At 40.6% G+C, this 22,226-nt stretch overlaps 3 protein-coding genes and 2 non-coding genes across 5 annotated transcripts; 1 reads left to right on the forward strand and 4 right to left on the reverse strand.

Annotated features, from left to right (window-relative positions):
- Positions 1–748: 748 nt before the first annotated feature.
- LOC4333749 (uncharacterized) lies at positions 749–4,110 on the reverse strand. Its single transcript, XM_015777088.3, has 5 exons — positions 3,996–4,110; positions 1,996–2,049; positions 1,724–1,804; positions 1,460–1,632; positions 749–1,088 (listed from the first exon to the last, which is right to left on the reverse strand). The coding sequence occupies exons 1-5, from the start codon at positions 4,012–4,014 to the stop codon at positions 999–1,001; spliced, it is 417 nt and encodes a 138-aa protein (XP_015632574.1). The 5' UTR covers positions 4,015–4,110; the 3' UTR covers positions 749–998.
- LOC112938454 (small nucleolar RNA snoR138) lies at positions 2,202–2,334 on the reverse strand. Its single transcript, XR_003241654.1, has one exon. It is a non-coding gene; the product is annotated as a small nucleolar RNA snoR138 (small nucleolar RNA).
- LOC112938429 (small nucleolar RNA U19) lies at positions 3,223–3,337 on the reverse strand. The gene has a single exon (XR_003241629.1). It is a non-coding gene; the product is annotated as a small nucleolar RNA U19 (small nucleolar RNA).
- A 578-nt stretch (positions 4,111–4,688) lies between the features above and the next one.
- LOC4333750 (uncharacterized) lies at positions 4,689–8,619 on the reverse strand. Its single transcript, XM_015772769.3, has 11 exons — positions 8,355–8,619; positions 8,227–8,268; positions 7,391–7,438; positions 7,050–7,169; positions 6,398–6,543; positions 6,117–6,264; positions 5,829–5,912; positions 5,637–5,752; positions 5,442–5,500; positions 5,270–5,360; positions 4,689–5,146 (listed from the first exon to the last, which is right to left on the reverse strand). Exons 1-11 carry the CDS (start codon positions 8,455–8,457, stop codon positions 4,919–4,921), a joined length of 1,185 nt encoding a protein of 394 aa, XP_015628255.1. The 5' UTR covers positions 8,458–8,619; the 3' UTR covers positions 4,689–4,918.
- A 412-nt stretch (positions 8,620–9,031) lies between these two features.
- Positions 9,032–21,958, forward strand: LOC4333751 (calcineurin-binding protein 1). The gene is made up of 21 exons (XM_015776149.3): positions 9,032–9,154; positions 9,268–9,342; positions 11,753–11,872; positions 11,954–11,994; positions 13,238–13,449; positions 13,548–15,508; positions 16,609–16,833; positions 16,927–17,074; positions 17,165–17,278; positions 17,499–17,698; positions 17,804–18,039; positions 18,153–18,363; positions 18,457–18,612; positions 18,730–18,887; positions 18,972–19,164; positions 19,455–19,846; positions 19,977–20,157; positions 20,242–20,471; positions 20,548–21,193; positions 21,273–21,342; positions 21,434–21,958. Exons 1-21 carry the CDS (start codon positions 9,152–9,154, stop codon positions 21,682–21,684), a joined length of 5,823 nt encoding a protein of 1,940 aa, XP_015631635.1. The 5' UTR covers positions 9,032–9,151; the 3' UTR covers positions 21,685–21,958.
- Positions 21,959–22,226: the final 268 nt, after the last annotated feature.

Consider the following 22,226-nt stretch of genomic DNA (forward strand, 5'->3'; position numbering starts at 1 on the left):
CTATAGATGTTGAAGCTAGCAAGTGTAGGGAGCAGTAGTTTTTGTGCAGCCGAACGAATGACGGCTGTAAAATTTGGGCTACCGAACAGACCCGTAAAACGTAACGACTCGTTAGAATATAATTAATTAAATATTAGCTATTATTTTAACATAAATATATCAATTTATATATTTTAACATAAATACATTAACTTTTAAGACAACTTTCGTATAACGGTTTTTCCAAACATTTATAGTATTTTGATAGGCTTTGCATGGAAAATGAATTACAGGTTTTTTCAAAAGTTTAGTATTTTGATAAGCGTGAGAAATTGAGTTAGATAGGGTACAGAAGGCAGCCTCAGTTACCCTTTATTACTATCTTTTTCATGGTTTTACTTCAATTTCTATCATAGAAACGTACATGTCGCACTTCTTAAAATGGTTAGTTACCCTAATGATTTGCCCTCGTATAAAAAATAACTCAGTCTGCTCTCAGGCGAGCCACAATTTTGACACTAGTTTGAATTTCCACAAAAATTTAAACAAGATATAAACGCAGCATGAAACCGTCAGTAAAGTTATAAGTATGCAAAACCCCCAACCAGCCAGAATATGGGCCAGAACCAGTGACAGAAGTGCAGTGGAACGCAAGGAGAAATCCGTCCAAAGTGAGCTCACGAACTTGTCAAATCAAAACAATATCGCATCAAAACAAGGCGGCAAACGGAGACTGCTGTGATTCCACGAAACATGAAACAACGGAGCGTTTCGAGAAATAACGGGTTTAATTCCATAATATTTATGACACCCAGAGCAATGTAGGCAGTTCTAGCATTTTAGGATAGTAGAATGTACCTACTCCCAGAAGTAGCATACCACAAACCCAAGCGTACCAACGATTATCAGAGTACAGCCATAAGCAGTGGCACCAAGTTCATGAATTTGCCAAGTTATTCATGTATAATCATGAGAGTAACGCGAGGCCCAATTAATAAAAGTTCCAAAAGGCCACCAGCCTAAGCAGATGCACCACCACGGCGGCACTCGTTCAGCATATCCAGGTAGAATTGGCACTTGCTGATGTCACTTCCATAGTTGTTGATGCACTGCAATACAAAAAAACCAATAATTAGGATTTAGGACAACCTCCATGCTAGTGCGTAGACTCTTGTTAGTTACAGGTAGTAGCATGCATATACAAATTAATTCTTATCAATTCAATCTATGTTAACACTATGAAGAAATGAGGATGCTTTCTTCTGTTCACATAGAATTAATCAGATGATGGTAACCAGAGAATGGTGGGGATCAACATGCAAGCCAGAATGCCAGATAGAGTTTTAAGAGTAAAATTAAAATAGATAAATGAAGCATCATCAAATTCATTCTCATGGCTGCATGGGAAATGTAAGCACGAGTAGATGGAAGCAGCCAGGCAACAAAAGATAACTAAGCCAAAATGGGCAGGAAAACATACGTCTTGGAAGGCCTTGGAATGGATGCTGCATGAGTCAGATGGAGTGGCGTTGGCCATTGGGGTGGCAGAGGCAGCAGCCTCGGAGACAACAGTCTCATGCTGAATGGTACGGGGACCCATTACAGCATCAACAGCCCTATGTGCCATGGCACTACCAGTACCAAAAGCCATGCCTGCATATATGTGCAAAGAAGTACTTATTAGAAACTGCATTGTTAATATAATGCTATTCATTTCAATTAAAATGAAGCAAAATGATGATACCTTGAGCAATAGTGGAACCAATTCCTCCCAGGATAGAGCCACCTCCGTTCTGGGCAGGAGCTGGAGGAGGAGCCTGCCTTGCTGCAATGAACAAATTACAGATGTCAATCAAAGAACACAAGACACAACTTGACAAGACAAAACACTTTAAAACCAGTACAGATTATACAGGTACAATGAGAACATAAGGCACAACTTGACAAGACAAAACACTTTAGAACAGTAAAGAATAACACAAAATTTGTGAAACCCCAACATGGACAAATCAATACCTGGCTGCGGAGGGTTCCTCACGGGAGCAGCACGTGGTGCAGGGCGAGACCTTGCTGCAAAATAAATGTCAAAGCATAAAAAAGAATGAAATGGGTTGAGATGTGTCACACTAATCTAGAGCATATGCATGTAGAAGGGCATAATACATACAGTTAACAACATCATAGTCTTCGTACATAAGAAAAAAGAAAAAAGAAACACCACTTCATATCAGAATCTATCTAAGAAGGGATGAACAGAAAATCAGGCCCCTTCCCTCAAAAAAGATTCTATTTGCTATGTGCCCCAGTCTGAACCAAATGCAAATATACTAAGCAGCTGGTTATTCATGAGGCAGTGGTGCCAAGCTGCATAGAACATTATAGTACAGTACTAACTTATACAAGTGGTCTGCAAACTAATTTTAGTCATTCAGATCTTTTAATCTTTGAACACTATATATATATATATATATATATATATATAAAATCTTAATATTAGTAAATCTCACGAATTTTAAAGGAAATGGATTGATAAGAGAGAAATGCTGGAATATGCAAGGCCGATCAATGAACAAACCCAGAAAGAAGGGACTTGCACTTAGAGCAGCCAAAGCAGTCAATAACATCTCTATATGCCCCATAACTAAGCCAAGATAGCATGAACAACTACAGTGGCTACTCAAAAAGGCAAACAGTATTTGCAGCCCAAAGCAATTGAAAAAAAAAAGCTTAATGCACAATGTGCAAGGCTGTTCAACAATCCCTATAAAGAAGGGAGTTGTACTTAAAACAGCTAAAGCAGTCAATAGCCTCTCTATATGCCCTCTAACTAAGCCAAGATAGCATGTATAACTAGAATGGCTACTCAAAAAGGCAAATAGCATGAGCTCCCCAAAGGAACCGAATTGAACAATCTTAATGCATGTTCAACACCACTTTCTGATGACCAAATATGAAATAGAGATAGTTGTATGGAACTAAAGACTGCAGGAACACGTAGAAGATGTACATCTAGAACATCTTGGTATCATTTCTTGTTATAGAAGATGAGGTACCCAAGCCCAAGCAAATTTCAAAACTTCCACAGCTATGATGGCTACTCATTAAGACAGAATGAAATTCTACAATAGTGATGAAATAAACACAAACAGTTAACTTTAATGACTAAGGCAAAATGCAAGGGTGTAGTTTGGATTGTGGATGGAAAACTGTAGCAAGAAATAGTATGAACATAAGAATTTGATGGAATGTCTAGAGCTGCTTGGGGAGCACCGCATATTATGGTTTACAAGGCGCTCCCTCAAAAGGCCCAAGTGGGCATCAAATGCCCATCTGTATGCACCTCCTAACTAAGCCAGGACAGTATGCACAACTGAAGTGGCCACTCAAAGAGGAACATGGAATGGAAGCCATTGGTTTATCATAGCACATGCACGATGCAATTCGCAATGTATATAAACTAAAGATATATATGTTGGTTTATCATAGCACATGCACGATGCAATTCGCAATGGAATATAAGACATATGTGGAGTCCATCTAAGAAAGGATCAATGGAAATTTCCTTTCCCTAATATATTATGGATTCAAACTTTGTTATATGCCCCTGTCTGAACCGCCTGCGCATTTTGCCACAAAACAATTCGCAACCGGTTATTCAAGAAGCAATCTTTTCCCCGTTCCTGATCTAAAAAAAAAAAAGAACCCCTTCGATAATCCCCCAAACACGGGTAGAGTCCTATGTATACACCGACGACAGATCTGACCAATCTAGCAGCTAAATACGCCAATACAAGAGGGAGGGCACTTCCTGATCCTACATCCCACCAAACGCTAAACGTGAGACCACGAATCGCCCAATCGCGCGGCGCAGATCGATCCGAATCGAAAATCTACCCAATCCAAACGAAGGCCACAGATCCGAACAAGAACAACAACGGGCGCGTTCAACGCGAGAACCCAATCCCAAACGCCGCATGGCTACTGGGGCTAGGGGGGAGAGAGAGGATGGGGGTTACCTGAGCTGCGGCGAGCCATGGCGGTCGGCGGCGGAGGAGAAGACGAAACCCTAGATGGCGGCGCGGCGAGGAGGGGAGCGAGCGAATGAAGAGGGCAGCAACGGGTCGGGAGGTTGAACGGCAGCCACGCCTAGGGTTAGGCTTTTATAGCCGCGAGTCCGGATTTTTTTTTCTTTTTTTTTTACCCGTTCTTGCTCTCTCTCTCTCTCTCTCTCCAACCTCCCACCTTCTTGCAAGACACGCCAAGCTGACATGTGGGGCCAGAAATCTGCGGTGACATGTGGGGCCATTACTTGTGGGGTCCACATGTCGGCGGCACGCAAGCTGGCTGGGAGCCTTTGACCGTTGGAGGGGATATGCTCGGAACACTCTGGATTCCTCCAGATGACCGGAAGCAGCACGAAGCCGTGAACGGCTACGTTTTCATTTTTCGTGCTCCCGTGATGATAAGGTGAAAAATGATTCGTGATTCTTCCGATTTGTACAAAATGAATTGAGCAATTTAGTCAAAAATATTAAGCTCAAATTAGCATGCATTTATAAATGCCAGATGAAATATCTCTAATTAATAATCTTCTAGAAATCTCAAACTAATATCCATATTAAGGTTTGGTCCAACCAGCTAGATCCCACACACACAACCAAACGCATGTTGCAATTGCACACACCATTGGCATTGAAAACAAAAGAGTATGCTGCAAAACATCAGGAAAATATGCTATTAATCCATGCCAAATGCTCACACAAAAATTGATTCGACTTGCAGTTGTAATCCCCTAGACGAGGGTGTTTAATTGTACAACTCGCAGTGGCTCCATGTATAAAATCTCAATCCCCTGGCCTATAACCAAAGTGGCTGAGGAGACCATTGTACAGTTTTGCGTTGGCTTCATCATGTATTGGTAACTACTGCTACTATGGTTTCACTTGAACATGGAAATGTCGAAGATGAGGGCAGAGCCATCCGTGGACACGGAGACGATGGAGTTGCCATCAGCAGAGACGGCGAGGGACTGCACGACGTCACCGTGGCCGGCGAAGGCCCTCACGCACTCCCCGGAGAGGCTGTCCCAGATTCGCACCATGCCGTCGATGCACCCCGACGCCACGAACCTGGACGGGCCCAGCCATGCCAGGGATGTCACCCCCTCCTGTTTGTTGTCCATCACACAGGCAGAACAGATATACTGTTTGAGTGCATATCTAAGAAATGGAAGTGACGGTTTTTGGCGCAGGCAGAATCTAAGAAATGGGCGACGGTTTTTGGCGCTTACATCGTGGTTGCAAGTGCATCGGATCGATTGGCGACCAAGGTCCCAGATGATGAGCTTCTGATCCATGCTCCCTGTAGCCACCCAATTGTAACTGCAGAAAATACTCCAGGTCAATGTGAGAAATGTGCGGTGTTCACGTGTTTACCATACTGCTACTCTATGGATCCAGTACCTTGGTGAGATGCCGACACACTCAATAGAGCCAGTGTGGCCGTCCAGTGAGCCAACAACCTGCAAAACGACAGCGATGATGATGGTACCAAAATGCCAGACTGCATACATTTTCAAACAAAACAAGAAAAAATTCCAGCCTATGTACCAACTTACATGATAAAGACACACTAGCTTGAGTCATAAGAACACTTACCTGGCCTGAGTTTATGTTCACAACACACACAGAATTATCCTTTGAACCACTAACAATTGTTTGGGAATCCGAAGTAACTGATAAGCATGTTAATCCATCCGTATGATAGCCATGGCCTGGAGACAAAAAAGATCAGAATTTGATGTTCACGACTGATTGAGTATATATGAATTCAATCATATGGTAATTTACCTCGAACAACATGTCTGCTTTGTGCAGTTCTTGGGTCCCATATTCTCAATGATGCATCATCTGATCCAGTACAGATAAGTTTACCTTCAGAAGAAGGTATGTGCATTAGCAAACAATATTTTCGTTCAAAAACTATGTTGCCACTGTAGAACTTCTATGTGGACAGCTAAATAAAGATGGTAGGAGAAAATTTCCATGCTAAAGCATCCCAAACAACTTGTTTACTCAGGGTTAACTAACAAAATTAACATAAGCAAATTGTTATTGATCAAGGAAATATATTGGTACCATCTGGAGTAAAATCACCACATGTCACTGTGCTACTATGGCCAGCAAAGGTATTCAGAATGGCATTATGGTCAGCATTCCACATCCACAAATTACAATCTTCTGATCCTGCAATTATCAAATGCCCTCGTGGATGCCATTTAAGCCACTACAATACCAAAGACATACAGTTACACCACAGGACTAATCATGAAGTATTCATATATTTTGGGAGAGGAAACAAGAGTTTGTCAGCGGCAATAAGTTCAACTAACAAATGAAATGGAACAGAATCATCTCACCTCGAAGCCAGATCCAGAACCCTCAAGGGTTCCCTGAAGTGTTCGTGTAGCTGTATTCCACACATTTATGCGTCCATCAAAACTTCCAGAAGCCAAAAGATTCCCATCTGAACTGAAAGCAACCGTGCAGACAGTATCTGTGTGCCCTGTATTGCGAAGCTATTGCATAAGTTCAATAAAATAATTCCGAGTATCAACACTCTGTGATAATAATGATTATGTGATGACTAATTACAACAATAATGTGCATGCAGAAAAAAAAGAAATCCATGGGCCATAGGAAATCTCAAAATTCTTTGATACAAAGTATCGAGCACAGAAAGCTTCTGGGTTCCATTGCTGATATGCATGATAAGAGAGAGTAATTTAACACAAAATGGTTAATAAAAAAATGAGTAAATGATTTGTCTGCATAAGATCAATATATAACAATTGAAATGCTAATATGTTGATTTAGAGACTACAGGCAGTATACCAAAACATTCCATTAACATAAATGAATACATCAACTTAATAAATAAAAGAAATGGAAGTGAAAGCATATACCTGAGAGTTAATATTTTTTAAAGGTGGAAAGGAACAGAGATGTTCCCATGAATATTTTAGACACAGCAAATTAACACTGTAATAGTAATTAATAACTAAATCATACCGGCCAGCTCCAAAACATCCTCTGCTGATCCAATCTTCCACAGGAATCCTCTATCGTCTTTCCCTCCAGAAGCCACAAGTGATGCATCTGTAGGACTGCATGCCACAGCGAATATCTCGTCTGTGTAGAACAAGAACAGGAAGTATCAGAATATGTATAACAAAATCTGCATGGATAAGTATAACTGGAGACTGGAGTACAAAAAAAAGGAGCAATTGCTGCCTGAGTTATGGATGGTGTGGCTCAGAGAACAGTGCATCAAAGTTACACCAATCAAGTACTATATTGACCAATGATCAGCACCAAAAAAATCATAAATTCATTCTTTTCAACCAACTTGCCTGTATGAGCACGAAATGCATATTGGGAATCATCCTCTTGCATATCACCTGAAATTGAAAGGATAGATAATTACAAACCAAATTTCACAAATCACAAGTAAGACAGTTCAGAATAGTTAAATGCTTAGCATGTAAATGAGCAACTGAAGAACAGATTGCAACTAAAATTCTAGAAAAGAGAATGTTCCTCTAGGATCTGACAGGACAGCTGTAGAAACATAAATACACAACCATTGCAGTTTTCTTTATAAATCAAATTAAGGCTGGACAAAATATGTCCAACTGTCATATTTCTCACAATTGTTCCATCTTTTTTAGGACGCAATAATATTTTCATTTGCAAGTTAGATAAAGAAAGCAGTTAGCCGATTGCTAAATCATCTAAATGCAGTTGCACCAAACGAGATTACCATAATGCACCTGAATGCCAAATGGAGCATAAGATAAACAGTAAAACAGGCAAAAAGCATAATACTAAAACAGAAGTGCACTCAAAATAAGTTTTCCGGATACTAATAAAACAGAAGTGCACTCAAGAGAAGTGATCCAGATTGTAGCTTTGCTTAAGAGAACCACCAAGACACCAACATCAACAAAGCAAATGTCAAACTACGCCCCATGTAACTCCAACAATTATATAGGCAGTATAACAGCATAATAGTAACACAGAAATGCATCCAAAATAAGTGTTCCAGCTTATGTAGCCCCCAATCTATTGCCCATGATTGTAATTCTGCTTAAGAGTCGAACTCATGATATTCTACAGAATTCCAACAGTATTGGAGAGGAAAATGTTATATTCTACAAAGCATATTGAGCCTTAGCATGCAACATACCCATCCCATCGTCATCCTCATCATCATCCCGGTCAGGGAGATCTGAAAAACACAACCAATAATAGTAAGCACCAAGCAAAGCAGAAAACAGATAGATGGATAGTACTACTACTAGTAGTAATACAAACCTTCCTCGTCGATGGGTATCTCGTGTATGATGTCCTCCTCATTGATGAACACCTCCTCTCCATCAGAGCCTTCGCCGGCGGGGACCTCGCCCGAGATGCTCATCGTGACTTCACCTGAGTTGGGGGCGACTCCTCGGCCGCAAGAAACGAGAGGGGAGAAGGGAGGAGGAGGAGCGGCGCCTGTGTCGGCGGAGGTGTGCCCGCGCCGCCGCGATGCTTGCCTGCGACGAGCCGGGCTGGGGCAGACTAGGGTTCTGGACTTCTCGGCTTCTCCCGCCTAGTGTCACTCGTGTAGTAGGATGGCAATGGGGCGGGTCGGGGCCGGGTTGGTCTGGAACGGCCCCGCCCCCGGCCCAGGAGTGGAGGGCGGGTCGAAATCGATCCCCGGCCCCGGCCCCTCCGGGGCCCCGCTGCACCCGCAGGTGAGGACGCTTGGAGGAGGCGGCGCGGCGACGGGCAGAGGCGGAGCGGAGACGGCGGCGACGAGCGGAGGCGGAGCGGAGACGGTGCGGCGACGGGTCGAGGCGGAGCGAAGATGGCGGCGGCGCGGCGACGAGCGGAGGCGGCGATGGGCCTTGGGCTTTGATCCGTGGGCTGTGGGTAGGTTTTCCCCCATAGGCCCAATCCCACGAGAAGATGGAACATCAAAAGGTAAAAAAAAAAGCCGTGGCAAACCCGTAATTATTCGCAGGAAGCATCACTTCGCCGCAAGACGGCGGCGACCACCGCTCCTCGGCTGGAGGGAGCCCTCGTCGCCGGCGAAGCCCGCGCGGCCACCTCCCCTGCCGGAGTTGGCCATGGTGAGCTCCACCTCTCTCTCTGCGTGTGGCTGCGCGCCTCGCTCCATGTTCCGGTCGGCTTATTCCTTACTCGCTTCCTCTCTCTCGCGCGCGCGTCTCCGCGGCGCTCGCAGTTCTCCATCGCGGCCATCAACGAGAGCGACACCGGCGGGCAGTGGGAGCCGCTCGCGCCTACCAAGGAAGCTCAGGCAAGTCTCCTCCCCCCTTGTCGCCCCGAGCATTCTCTCTTCCTGCGTATCTATCTAATGCTTCGCCTCCGTAGCTTGTGATTTTGGGCCCCGTTAGGGTTTTCGGTTCTTCGAGCGCAATGTGATGGATTGATTGGTTTTAAGTGGGTAAACGCAGCTTAATGTTGTGGCAAGCAGACTCTAGGAGATGTAGAATTCGATCACCCTGTTCTTTGATGTGATGTGATGTAAGGTACCATGTGTTCTTTAGCTTGTGTTTTCGACAATTTGGGAGCTTGAAGTGGGGTTTTTACTATCTATGGTTTCTTCCGATTCTGCGACTTGCGAATTCAAAATAACTGTTTTTTGTTCCTTTGATTTGATGTTTGCTTATCCCCTAATAAAAGGATAATGTAAGATTTCGGTTTTCATTATCGGTTGTAGGTGTAGGAGGGCACTCAGGTTAGACCTTTCAGGTTAAGGGGCAGTATTCTTGATGTTGAGCTATACATGCTCAATTGCTCATGATGTAGACGAATGCGTGATAGCATAGTACTACATTTTTTTTCCAAAAAATAAAATTGTTAGGAGGTTAAGGTCGTTTTGAAAGCTAGCTGTTGGTAAAGATTTTGGTGTCATCTTTAGTTATGCTAGGAACCGATTTAATTGAAATACGGAATAAATATCTTCTAAACTGCTTTACGAGAATCGGAAGATTAACACAGACAATTATTATAAGTAAATAACTTTGGGATGGAAATTTTTAGGATTACTAGCTAATTACCAATCCTCCTTGACATATTTTGAATTAACATAAGTTATAAACTTTATGAAAAGTTGTATATGTTTCTCAGAAGGAAAACACGTATATCTATATCATGTGCCTAGATTATCTATTATCTAGAAAACATCTCACCAACTCAATCCATAGGAGCCTTTTGATTTAGATGTTCTAATGCTCCTTCTCTATTCGGAAGGAGAGATATGCCCCCCCCCCCAACCCAAAAAAGAAAAAAAAAACCCTGAACTAAACTTGGTTTGGTGCAAGTCTTTTTCATTTTTAATTAAATGGTTAAGAAGGATATCTCAGGGAAATTCCAAGTTATTATTGTTAATAGCCCTTTATTGAACATGCTGCCATCTGATTATATATGTGGAACTTTGTTTAGTTAGAGGCATGATCATAAAAAGGTGCTCCAACGGAACAAAAGGGAATCTTCCAGGGGCAGATTTCTACTTTATTTTACTCTTTTTTAATCCTTGAATAACATTGGTTCTATTATGTAAACATTAATTTAGGATGATTCATTGACCACTCTGATTGTCTTGATGTTGCTCTGCTGGTCCTGGATTACAATGGAATGCATGTATTAATTTATAGTTTGATAGGTAATATACTTGTTCATCTGCCCTTTTATTGATGTGTTGATGTGTTGGGATTTGGGATTGGGGATGGTGTTCTCTGTGCTGGATTTTTATGGACGGATACATGATTGGTAATTTAATGCATTATGTATACATATCTACTCCCTCCTTCCACAAAAGTTAGACCTGTTACTTTTTTCACCAAGACCAAGAGAAATTAACTCATTTGCATGTAACAAAGATCAAGGAGTATATGCACGCATGCAACCAATGAACATTAAGATGGCTCATCGGGTTCTGATTAAACATCAAATTTACCTCTCCGTTTAAGTCTTGGATGCATAGAGACTATAAATAGGAACAACTTATTTGGATTTTGGAAAAACTAAAATATGAAATAGGTCGAACTCTTGTGGATGGAGAGAGTTCTGGCTGGTACACATTTTTATTTAATTTTAGATTTGAAGATAATTATTTCGGTATCTTTAAAATTAGAATATGTGATCTGTATTGTTTCGAGAATTGTTGCGATGCACAGTCAGTCAGTCACTGTGCTAGTACTTCCTCCATATCAATATAAGGACTTTTAGAGTTGGGCACAGTTATTAAGGAGAAATGTAAAATAAAATGGATGGTTGTGATTGGTTCAGATGAGGAAGTAGGTGGAGAAATTAAATGGGAGATGGTTGTGATTGGTTGAGAGGTGGAAAGGTAGCTATATTTTGGGACAAATTTTGAATGCTAAATGTGCTATGTTTTGGGACGGAGGGAGTATATCATAATATACCAGTTCTGATGTAGTTTTACCTGCACCAACTAGATGTGCGTGGCTATCATATCATGTCTGTCCAAGGAATTGATTCTGCCAGTCTTGTGCAATAGGTAGGTCACTGTAATTGATCTGAGAACACGTTTAGTAGTTAATTAACAGTATTTAACTGAAGGATTCTTTTGTAAATCTCTTCCTGTGCTAAGGTCATTTTTTTTAGTTTTACAACTTACAAGCTCTCAATTTTGTTGCCGCAATATTACTGTGTTATTGAAATTACTTTTCAAAATGCTTCAGGAATCAGCACTCTCTCAGAAGTACCACGAGGGGCTCCTCAAGTTGCAAGAAAAAAATTATGTAAAAGCTCGTGAACTTCTGGAGGATGTCTTAAAGGACCCACTAATATCAAAAATTCAGGCAATCTCTATAAGAACATTTCAGATATCAGTTTGTTTAGACCTGTGCTCTCTATAACACCAAGTTGTTTATTTTAAACAGGCTGATAACATTGTCAGTGATCAGCATTTGCTGCAGCTAAGGTTCTTTTCTCCATACCTCATTTGTAATGTTCATGATGTAATTCCATTTTTATTTGTTGGTTAAAATCATTGACATAGCGCGAAGAATTATACCAAGTGGAATAAACACTCATAAAATAATGAAATTTCTTAGAACTACAACAGCTCTTAATTTAAGAAAGATGCATTTGTGTCATGGGGTAACCACACCCCCATCATCTAATTCACCATGTTGCAATGATTCATAAAATTCCAAAAGAGAAACAAACTCATGTGTAGTACACATAAAGTTATACAAGCCTGCAAAAATTCATTCCAGATATCGAGGAACAAAAAAGAGAAGCAATCAATTGGAACTATTCATCATGTGCTAGCATTACAACTTCTCTTTTTTGGATCTCAGCTCTCTTTTTTGGATCTCAACTTGTAGGATGAATCTGTCATTAAATTTGTGCAGATTTATAAACATTATGTTTATATTAATTTGTGAAGCATAGGAATGTGTTGGATTCAACATATATTTGCCGTGGAGATGGTCGTTCCTTAGGACACCATATTTTTTAGAACCATATTTTTTGGTGGGACAATTCTCTCTCATATAAGGAAGCATAATTTGAGTGACGAGTTGCAATGGCACTGCTTGTATACTACTCCCTCCGTCCCTAAATATAAGGGATTTTGGTGGGATGTGACACATCCTAGTACAACGAATCTGGACAAATTACTGTCCAGATTCGTTGTACTAGGATGTGTCACATCCCACCAAAATCCCTTATATTTAGGGACGGAGGGAGTATTATAACTAAAAAGTAAGATATTGATAATATATCACAAGAACGTAAATATACATTACTATTACATTGCATACAGTATGCAATGAGGATAAAAAAAGAACTTGGGATACAAATGACTCAGATTGAATTGCAAGCATCAACTAAATCAATTCTATGCTGAATTGCAACAAGCAGAACCTTTCAACCACATCCCATCCCAATTTACCCCAATCTGATTAATCATGGTTTTGGTTTGATCATGTTTTGTGGATAGATCTCTTCTTTTAAGTAGCTAATATCATATGGATGATATAATATAATCATAGGCAACTGTTTGTGTGTCACGATTTCTTGAAGGTTGTGCTATACTACACATGTGCATAATTGGGTGTGTTGACTCTTCAATCAGATATAACTGACTAAATTTCAATGGCTGATAGGTTTGAAATCTGCAACATTAATTTTTAACGTGAGGCTTCTTAATTTCACAGGTTTCTTACATTGAAAAACCTTGCGTCTGTTTTTCTTCAACAAGGGTCAGCATTTTATGATAATGCTCTTCGTTGTTACCTACAAGCTGTAGAGCTTGATGCAAATGATTCAGTTGTATGGAACCATCTGGGAACACTTTCCTGCTCTATGGGTTTGTTGAGCACATCAAGATGGGCATTTGAGCAAGGGCTTCTATGTAGCCCAAATAATTGTATGATGTCTTTTTTCATTATTCCCTTCTAGTTTATTCCCACTGCCTTTTAGTTCATCTATTGTTCCTAAAATCCATGATTTTTTTCTGGTTTTCAGGGAACTGCATGGAGAAACTCTTGGAGGTGCTTATAGCTATCTGTGATGAAGTTGCATGCCTTTCTGTAGCAAAGTTAATACTTAGGAGTTGGCCATCACATCATCGGGCTTTACATGTAAAGAAGACCATTGAGGATGCAGAACCAGTACCCTTTGCACCTCGAGGTATCGACATACTTGAACCCAAGCATGCAAAACTCAAATTTTGTAACAAAAGAAAATCTGGAGATGATGAAACGCATCATGAAACAGTGACAAAGAAGAGTAGGCAGAATGCTAAATTGCAGTTGACTGAAGCCAAATGGATGGCCCTTTTAGATGGTATCCTAAGCTTCTTAAGTTCAAACAACACAAAATCTAATGAAGATCACGGTGCCAATACAGAGAGTCAATGTGATACTAAGAGGAGTATCAATGGGTTTGCTTATAACATGATGGATGTCTCCTTATCTACGGAAACATTGAAAACTATGGAATCTGCAGGTGGGAATGAACATGATTTGTACCATGATGGTGAAAGTGTGCTGTCTCATGACTGCAGAACTGCAGTTAAAGAGAAGGACACCAATTCAGATAGAGAACATCCTCATGAAAGGAGAAGCACACGTCTTGAGAGGCTGCGAAGTCGTAAATCTGGTAAAGATGAACATGAATCCAATGGAAAAGATATATCACATGCTATAACTCAATTTCTAGATTCATTTATCTTGAAGCGCACAAGTATTCCAGAAAAGATCGATTGTTCTGGAAATGGTGATGCTTCTACCCCTGAAGCTCTAACATATACACCTGATCGTGAGGCAAGTGATGTGAAGCAATTTCTTTCCAAAATATCAAAAAATTGTGGACCTCTTCATATTGGCTATATGTTACTTGAGGAAATAGCTCAGACCAACATACCTTTTCAAGATTACTTTGTTAAGTTCATTGAACTAGACAAAATTACTAGAGGCTGGGCTCAAGATAGATCTGCACAATGCAGCTTATTTCTTGCTGAATTATACTATGATCAAGCTCTTTGTTCTGGAAGCCCATTAGCATCCTCAGAGTTGTCCAATTCATCTTACCATCTTTGTAAGGTCATCCAATCAGTAGCTTTGGAATTGCCATTCAGAACCTCTGATGGAGCAGCAAAGTCCACCAATTTGGATTTGAATATGGAAAGCCATATGGAAGAGGTGTGTTCAAGCGATAAAACTGAGAAGAATGCCTCAAATATGTCCAGAAACTCTGTAAATTCTGTCAACTCGGTTTCCAGTAACATTCTTTGTGATGAAACATCTGAATGTGATTCTTCTTCAAACACTAATTGTGTTTTCTGGATTCGCTTCTTCTGGCTGAGTGGTTGTCTGTCCCTTTCATCAGACTGCAAAGAAAAAGCTTACAAGGAGTTCAACATTGCCCTGTCACTTATGAGAAGTAGCAACGAAGCCAAAATCAATAGAGAGTTTGTCCTTCTACCTCACAATAAGCTTGTAAAATTGCTTACAGCTGATAGGATTCTTCGTGAAATTAACTTGGTCAAGCTTGAATCTTTACTTTGGCATAATGATGAAAACATCAATAAAATAACTCATACAGAGTTCATGGAATTGCTTCCTCCACTTTTGCTTTCCACCAAAGATGTCTATGTTGGCAGTGCATATGGTCCACCAAGAGAAAGTGAGAAAGTTATTTCACTAGAGTTAGGTGCCTTGGATGTTTTAATATCAGCATGTGAAAATGCTAAACCAATGAACATCCAGGTATACCTTGACTCTCATCGAAGGAAAATGCAAGTTCTAACTGTGGCAGCTGGCATGGTTGGATCGGTTACCACCAATGAGGGGAAAAAATCAAGTGATATAGAGTTTATGGAAACAATGAATAGGAATCGACTGGAAAGTGTTGTAGAAGCAGTCAAAGATGTTTCTCGAAATGCTAGTAAAGCGAAAGCCTTTGTTGATCAGTGTGATAACCCTGTAAGTTGACTGTTCTATTTTCTGTGGATTTTCTTGACTGTCATTTTAATTCAAGTCTTTCATACTTGGAACGCTATCTACCAAGCTTCACTTTTATATTATAGGTCAATGCACAACACTGCACCAGACTAAAAGAATATTAGAAACAAGGTATAAAGGAAGAAGTATGTGTGGAGCTAAATGATAATTTCATAAAATTCCGTAGGTCTATATAAGTTGGTGAAGCTGCATAGAACAGTGGAGGAGGAGGAAGGGAGGAAACTTAAATATTCTTATTTTATTTATTTTGTGGAGAATAGGCAGGAGAACTGTGTATCATTGCGGTTAGAAGTGAGCTAGGCTCAAGTATAGGGACACACCGCTAAGCTACCAGAGAGAAAAATGCACACAAAAAAGAAGCTAGGTATACAATTTAAGAATTGGTATATTGGTGACTGCCAAACTTTTTTTTACTTTGACCATTTACTCATTAGAAATATTTGTATTGCATGCTCATTGAGTGCTGTGAAAAATAACCTCTATCTATGATTTTAGGCTTTTAGTAACATATGGTAATAAATAAGTATCTTGCAGACAGTATAAAGGAAATTTTCATGTTTATTTTTTGAACAAAGGAATAGATAATACTATGAATACCATAAATGATCACAGGGAATTACAATATGTAGAATTGTATAGCATGTCAGAGGTAAATCTTTTGAGCTTCTCTGGAACATCAACTCGCCCCCGAGCTATCTAATATACAATTTAACCCTTAAGGATGGTTGTTAGGGTAAAGGTTATGCTGTGCATTCTAGGATGGTTTGTACTGTCCTTCCTGACTGTTTACTGCTTTATGTGGAAGTTGTTTATCAATGGTGTGTTCCAGTTTAGCTTAACACTAATGCTATCCAGCATGAGTGAAATTAGTATATGAGCAATTGTAAGACGCCCATTATTCTGAGATTTTTCAATTTCATATTTGTTTCTATATTGCCTGTATCAGTTTCTTTAATCTATCAGGCTGAATATCTATATTTCTAACAATCTCGGGGATATTATTATTGATTAATTCCTCAAAGAGGGCTACTGAAACGACTGTTTTATTGTCATATTTGCAGGATGGGCAAGACGGTTTCAGTTCACTAGTTTCTATTGTTGGTGATTTTCAATCATTGCTCCTCACAATCATGTGTGCTGCTGTTAAGATGATCCTATCCAGAAAACACTCGTGTACTGGAACCTCCTATCAGGCTGACCAGTTGGAGAGTTCCTGCCTTGTTGATGCAGCCATCGCATTTTGCAAACTTCAGCATCTTGATCCTATGATATCTATCAAAATTCAGGCACGTTCTGCGCACCACTTTACCAAAAAACTCTCTAGTATTGATTTTCATGATTAACTTTAGTTGCTTTTGTTCACATATGATTCTTTGCAGGTTGACTTGATTGTGGCAGTGCATGATTTGCTTGCTGAATATGGGCTCTGCTGTGCTGGGCGTGATGGTGAAGGGGAGGAAGGGACATTCCTCAAGTTCACTATCAAGCATCTCATGGCACTAGATGTGAAACTAAAATCCCAACTTAGTAGGTGTTTCCTAGCAAATTTATTATGGTATCATGTTTCTGTCCCAATTAATTACTAGAATTTGTTTATTATCTCTATCTTATTGTTAGATCCAAATGGGATGGAAGAAGATGCAGCAGAAAATGACAGAGCAGAAGATGTTACGACTGATGAGGCATCTGTTTGTGACAATAAACATAATTCTGAGGATGAGGAAGAATCTGGTAGGCCATATTCATTGCGTGTAACTATTCCATTTTCCTATATATCTTGTGGTAGACATGATGTACAATGACAGACAATACTGTCTGATTATGTCGCATGCATATTGACTTACTGACACGTAAATGCCTGGTGATATAGTCAAATTAGAATCCGACAAATGATTGAATAAGGTTTCTGTTACCGACTTACCATTGACCCTGAAATTCTCTGTTTTTGCAGAATTGGATGAAATACAGTCAAGCATTGACAGTGCCTTGGACCAGGCCTTTTTCTGCTTATATGGTTTGAAGATAAACCCTGATTCTTGCAGTGAAGATGATTTAGCAGTACACAAAAATACAAGCCGTGGTGATTATCAGACAAAAGAACAATGTGCTGATGTGTTTCAATATGTCCTGCCATATGCAAAAGCTCTATCTGTGAGTAAATTCATATTGAGTTCCTTCATTTTGTTGTTTCAGTTTGGTAAGAAGCATCAATTGCAGCGCATAGTGCCTTGGTCATTCTTTATTCATTTTCTTCAGAAAACTGGCTTGGTTAAATTACGAAGAGTGCTGCGAGCTATACGTAAACACTTTCCACAGCCACCTTATGACTTATTGGTCAATAATCCTCTTGACAATTTCTTGGATGGACCTGATTCATGCGAAAAGATTCTCTCTGAAATTTACGAAACTAATGGATCTAAGGAAGCTGTCCTGAATGTACTGTTCCCAGGTGAAAATGGCTACGAAGCATTCAAGAAACTGTCCAATGCTAGGTTGGCTTTGTGCATTGTACCTATAGTCCCTCCTCTCCTTTTATTTTTCTTTTGCACTGGAACAAGTTTAGTTGTGGATATACCCTAAGTACATTTTTGACTGATTGCTGCAGCTCAGAGCCATACTCAGAAGTTTATGGGAACCTGTATCACTACATAGCGCAAGTTGAAGATATAAGTGCCTCTGACAAGTATACAGGTTTTGTGTTAAAAAAAGAAGGGGGTGAATTTGTTCAACAGAGTGCTAACCTTTTCAAGTACGATCTACTGTATAACCCATTGCGGTTCGAAAGCTGGCAGAAGCTTGCTAATCTGTATGATGAGGTATGTTTATTTGGTTACAGCAGTTGATTGAACCTGTTCCATTGTATCATGCATTTCTGTTGCATAACAAGTTTTTGTCTTGTTCAAAAACAGGAGGTTGACTTGTTGCTGAACGATGGTAGTAAACATATTAGCATTTTGGACTGGCGAACAAATACAACTTTAATCCAAAGAGTTGAGATGGGTCGTAGACATAGTCGACGCTGCCTATTGATGAGTTTAGCATTGGCTAAAACCGCTTCTGATAAGGTGTGTCCTCTTGTTCTGTACTCATCTATGAGATGCCTTAGGTGCTATTTTTCTTCTTTCTATCTTGATGAGAACTTCACTAATATTGGCAATGACGTCTAACTCATTTTCTTTCAGGCCCAAATGCATGAAATGTTGGCCCTAGTTTATTATGATAGCCTGCAAAATGTGGTACCCTTTTATGATCAAAGGGCTACTTTGCCAGTGAAGGATTCAACATGGGAGACATTTTGTCGAAATTCTATGAAGCACTTTCAGAAGGCGTTTGAACTGAAGTAATCTTACATACCTTGTTAGTAATCTCATATTCTGTGTGTTGTTTGCCACAAGTAGGATGATAATGCTTATTTCCTTCACAGGGCTGAGTGGCTCTATGCATTTTACCTTGGGAAGTTGTGTGAGAAACTGGGGCATTCCCCTGCTGAAGCATTTTCATACTACAACAAAGCTGTTGTGTTGAATCCAACGGCAGTCGACCCGGTTTACAGGATGCATGCATCACGCATGAAGTTACTTTATACCCAAGGAAAGCAGAATCTGGATGCTATACAGGTTTGTCTAAGATTCATGAATCAGTTTTTGCTTCTTTTTTTTTTCTTTGTAAAAGTGTTACGCACGGTTGGGTTCCTTATTTAATAGTTTGTGTACAGTCTTAACTAGGCTATTGACATGGGCACTGGCCAAGGGCCAAGGAAAGGGTGCAGCCTTAAAGAGGGGCCTGCTCCTCCCTTGGCCTCACTGGTCTAGCTTACTACTAGCAGTTTCTGGTTTTCCCCTCGATTGTGACAGGCTAGTTTATAATAGATATTTTGATATTAACTCTATTGATTTATGTTTTTTAGGTTGTTGCTGATTATACATACAAACAGTCAACCAAGGAAGATGTCTTGAGCATGCTACAGTCCATAAATAATGTCAAGAATTCACCCTCTGATCATAATGATAAATGTGTCCTTGATAGCACAGCGGAGAATAAGTTTGTTGACCCTGATCTACTTGATAAAGTGTGGCACATCCTATATGATGATTGCCTGTGTGCCCTTGGTACTTGTGTGGAAGGTGAGCTGAAGCATTTCCATAAGGCGAGATACAAGCTTGCACAAGGATTGTATAGAAGGGGTGAAGCAGGGGACCTAGAGCGAGCTAAAGAAGAGCTTTCATTTTGTTTCAAATCTACTCGTTCTTCCTTTACGGTGAACATGTGGGAAATTGATGGTTCTGTTAGAAAAGGAAGGTAAAGTTTTTTTGTCCTTGTGTAATGTCGTAATTACCCATTTACAAATGCATGTTGATTTATCCAACCATTACAGCTTACAATATTATTATCTTCCCAAAAAAACTCTGGTTTACCTTCCATTTTCCAGGAGGAAAAATCCAAATATTGGTGGATCCAAAAAGAATCTGGAGGTCAGCTTGTCAGAAAGTTCACGGAAATTCATTACATGCATCAGGAAGTACATGATACTTTACTTGAACCTTTTGGAGAAAAACAGGGATTTGTGGACCCTAGAGAGGGCGTACACTTATCTGCGAACTGATAAGAGGGTACCCCCTAATAATCACAACAATGATGTTGAGCTATATTTGTTTTGTGGATATATTATAATAATAAGTCTATTTTTCTTGTAGTTTGCTCTATGCTTGGGCGATATCGTTCCTGTTGGTCTTGGGAAGTACCTTCAAGTTCTAACTTCAGCAATCCGCAATCCTGAGATTCGTAGAGTTTCTGGCGATGCTTCCGTTGAGAACCTACTTGAGAAAATGTTTGGTGTGTTCATGGACCATGCAAACTTATGGGCTGATATAAGCACTATTCCAGAGGTCAATAGTCCCGAGCTATCAGAAAGCAATCTTTACAGGTAATTACTAGATTAGAGTGCAAAATACATAGTTACTCAAGCCAGATGGTTTTCATACTTTATTTCCTTGTGGCAGTTATATCCACCAATACATCCATTTGCTTGAGAGTGATGTCCGACTGGATGTTCTTGAAGGACTAAATGAGAAGATAAGAAAGCGTTTTAAAACACCCAAACTGTCAAACAGCAATTTCGCCAAGATATGCAAGCACGCTTCTCTGGCATGGTGCCGTTGTATTCTCATCAAACTTGCATCCATCACTCCACTGCCTGAATCCATGGAAACAACTGATCAGCCTGCTCCACTATCCAGCGGTCTAGTGCTTTACATCGACTTGCAACCTGATGAGCTTCTCATCTCGTCTCCTGATGGGCCTGCTCAATTCAAAGGCCTCGATATGAACTGGTTTGAGACTTTTAACAGAATTAAGAACATTCCGATCAGGCAAACATCCGAAGATAACATGGAGACTGCTGTTACTGTCATGAAGAGCACCTACAACTTCTATCGGGAGAGCTCTTGCGGAACATTCCCATCGGGTATTAATCTGTACACAGTCACCCCATCGCAGCCACCTGTTGAAGGCCTACAGCAAGCCCCAGACGCAATTGAGAACCTTGACCTCAGTATTCCAAGGAAGCTCCTTCTATGGGTTTATACCTTGGTCCACGGCCGTTACTCCAATATATCAGCCGTTGTAAAGTACTGCGATGAGATGAAGGTATGAACATGATGCCCAGTATTTAACCATATAACCTTCCCCCTTCACCTCAACTAACGCCTACCCGTTCTTGTTGCAGTCAAGAAGTAAAAGAGGAGCCCCGACATCGACAGCGACAGCTTCACAGCAAACCACAGTTTCTCCCCAAGGTATCGCATCAAACTTCCGCCATCTGGGTATCCCTTCTTTCCGTACCCGAAAAAATGCCTAATGCATGTTGTGTGCTTGATGTTATAACAGTTGGCTCCAAAGAGAAGAGCACCCACATTGACCCTAGCGAAGCTCAAGAAGCAGCAGCCCCTACTCCAGCTCCAGCAGCGGCGATTGCTCCTTCCCAGCAAGAGGCAGGTGTTGCAGTTGCAAGCAGCCCTCATGAGGCCCAGAAAACCGCCGCCGCGGCGGCGGCTTCTCAACTCACCCGTAGCAGCTCATCGAGGGCGATGGAGAGCACTGGTCAGGATGGCGGTAGAGGAAACGACGGCACGGCTTAGCTTTGCCCCATGTCTACTGGCTGCTAGTAGGCTAATTTCTGCAGTGTGTGTGTGTGTGTGTGTGTCCATGTGAATATGTGTGACCTGTGTGGCTGTGTGACTGACCCCCTCCTAATGTTGATGTCTCACAACGCTGATGATTACCGTCGCAGGAAAATATGCTGTACAGTTATTGAAAACCTGTAACAGACAGTAGTGGCATGCTTATTGTCACTCAATTTACCTACCAAGATATAGGTGGAAACATAGGTCAAGTGCGAATAGGTTCACAACCTGGAATGTTGTTCTTACCCATGGTGTACTCGGTACTCCTTACCCATTAGTGCTATGTAAAGCTGCGCTCATAAAACTGAGTAGTTTTTTTTCCCCGTAGGTGACTTGATAACACTGAGCATTAACGATGATAAATTAGCATACCCATGGCTCAATTGCACCCAAAGAAATTCAGAAAAAAAAGCAACTACAAAAAGAAGAAAAAAAAACGGTACAGTACAACCCCATTAAACGGGCTGGCCCATCATTAGGCAGCAAAGCTTATTGGG

Source organism: Oryza sativa, chromosome 3 (assembly GCF_034140825.1).
Source record: "Oryza sativa Japonica Group chromosome 3, ASM3414082v1".
Taxonomy (NCBI): domain Eukaryota; kingdom Viridiplantae; phylum Streptophyta; class Magnoliopsida; order Poales; family Poaceae; genus Oryza; species Oryza sativa.

Excerpts from the sequence above, each read along its gene's own strand:
- LOC4333751 (XM_015776149.3), top strand. Across the intron at positions 15,509-16,608 it reads TTGATCAGTGTGATAACCCT|GATGGGCAAGACGGTTTCAG; the intron begins GTAAGTTGACTG and ends TCATATTTGCAG. Across the intron at positions 17,279-17,498 it reads TGAGGATGAGGAAGAATCTG|AATTGGATGAAATACAGTCA; the intron begins GTAGGCCATATT and ends CTGTTTTTGCAG.
- LOC4333749 (XM_015777088.3), bottom strand. Across the intron at positions 1,805-1,995 it reads GAGGAACCCTCCGCAGCCAG|CAAGGCAGGCTCCTCCTCCA; the intron begins GTATTGATTTGT and ends TGTTCATTGCAG. Across the intron at positions 1,089-1,459 it reads ATTCCAAGGCCTTCCAAGAC|TGCATCAACAACTATGGAAG; the intron begins GTATGTTTTCCT and ends TTTGTATTGCAG.
- LOC4333750 (XM_015772769.3), bottom strand. The coding sequence starts at position 8,457 with ATGAGCATCTCGGGCGAGGTCCCCGCCGGCGAAGGCTCTGATGGAGAG. Across the intron at positions 8,269-8,354 it reads GATACCCATCGACGAGGAAG|ATCTCCCTGACCGGGATGAT; the intron begins GTTTGTATTACT and ends TGTGTTTTTCAG. Across the intron at positions 6,265-6,397 it reads GTTCTGGATCTGGCTTCGAG|TGGCTTAAATGGCATCCACG; the intron begins GTGAGATGATTC and ends TTGGTATTGTAG.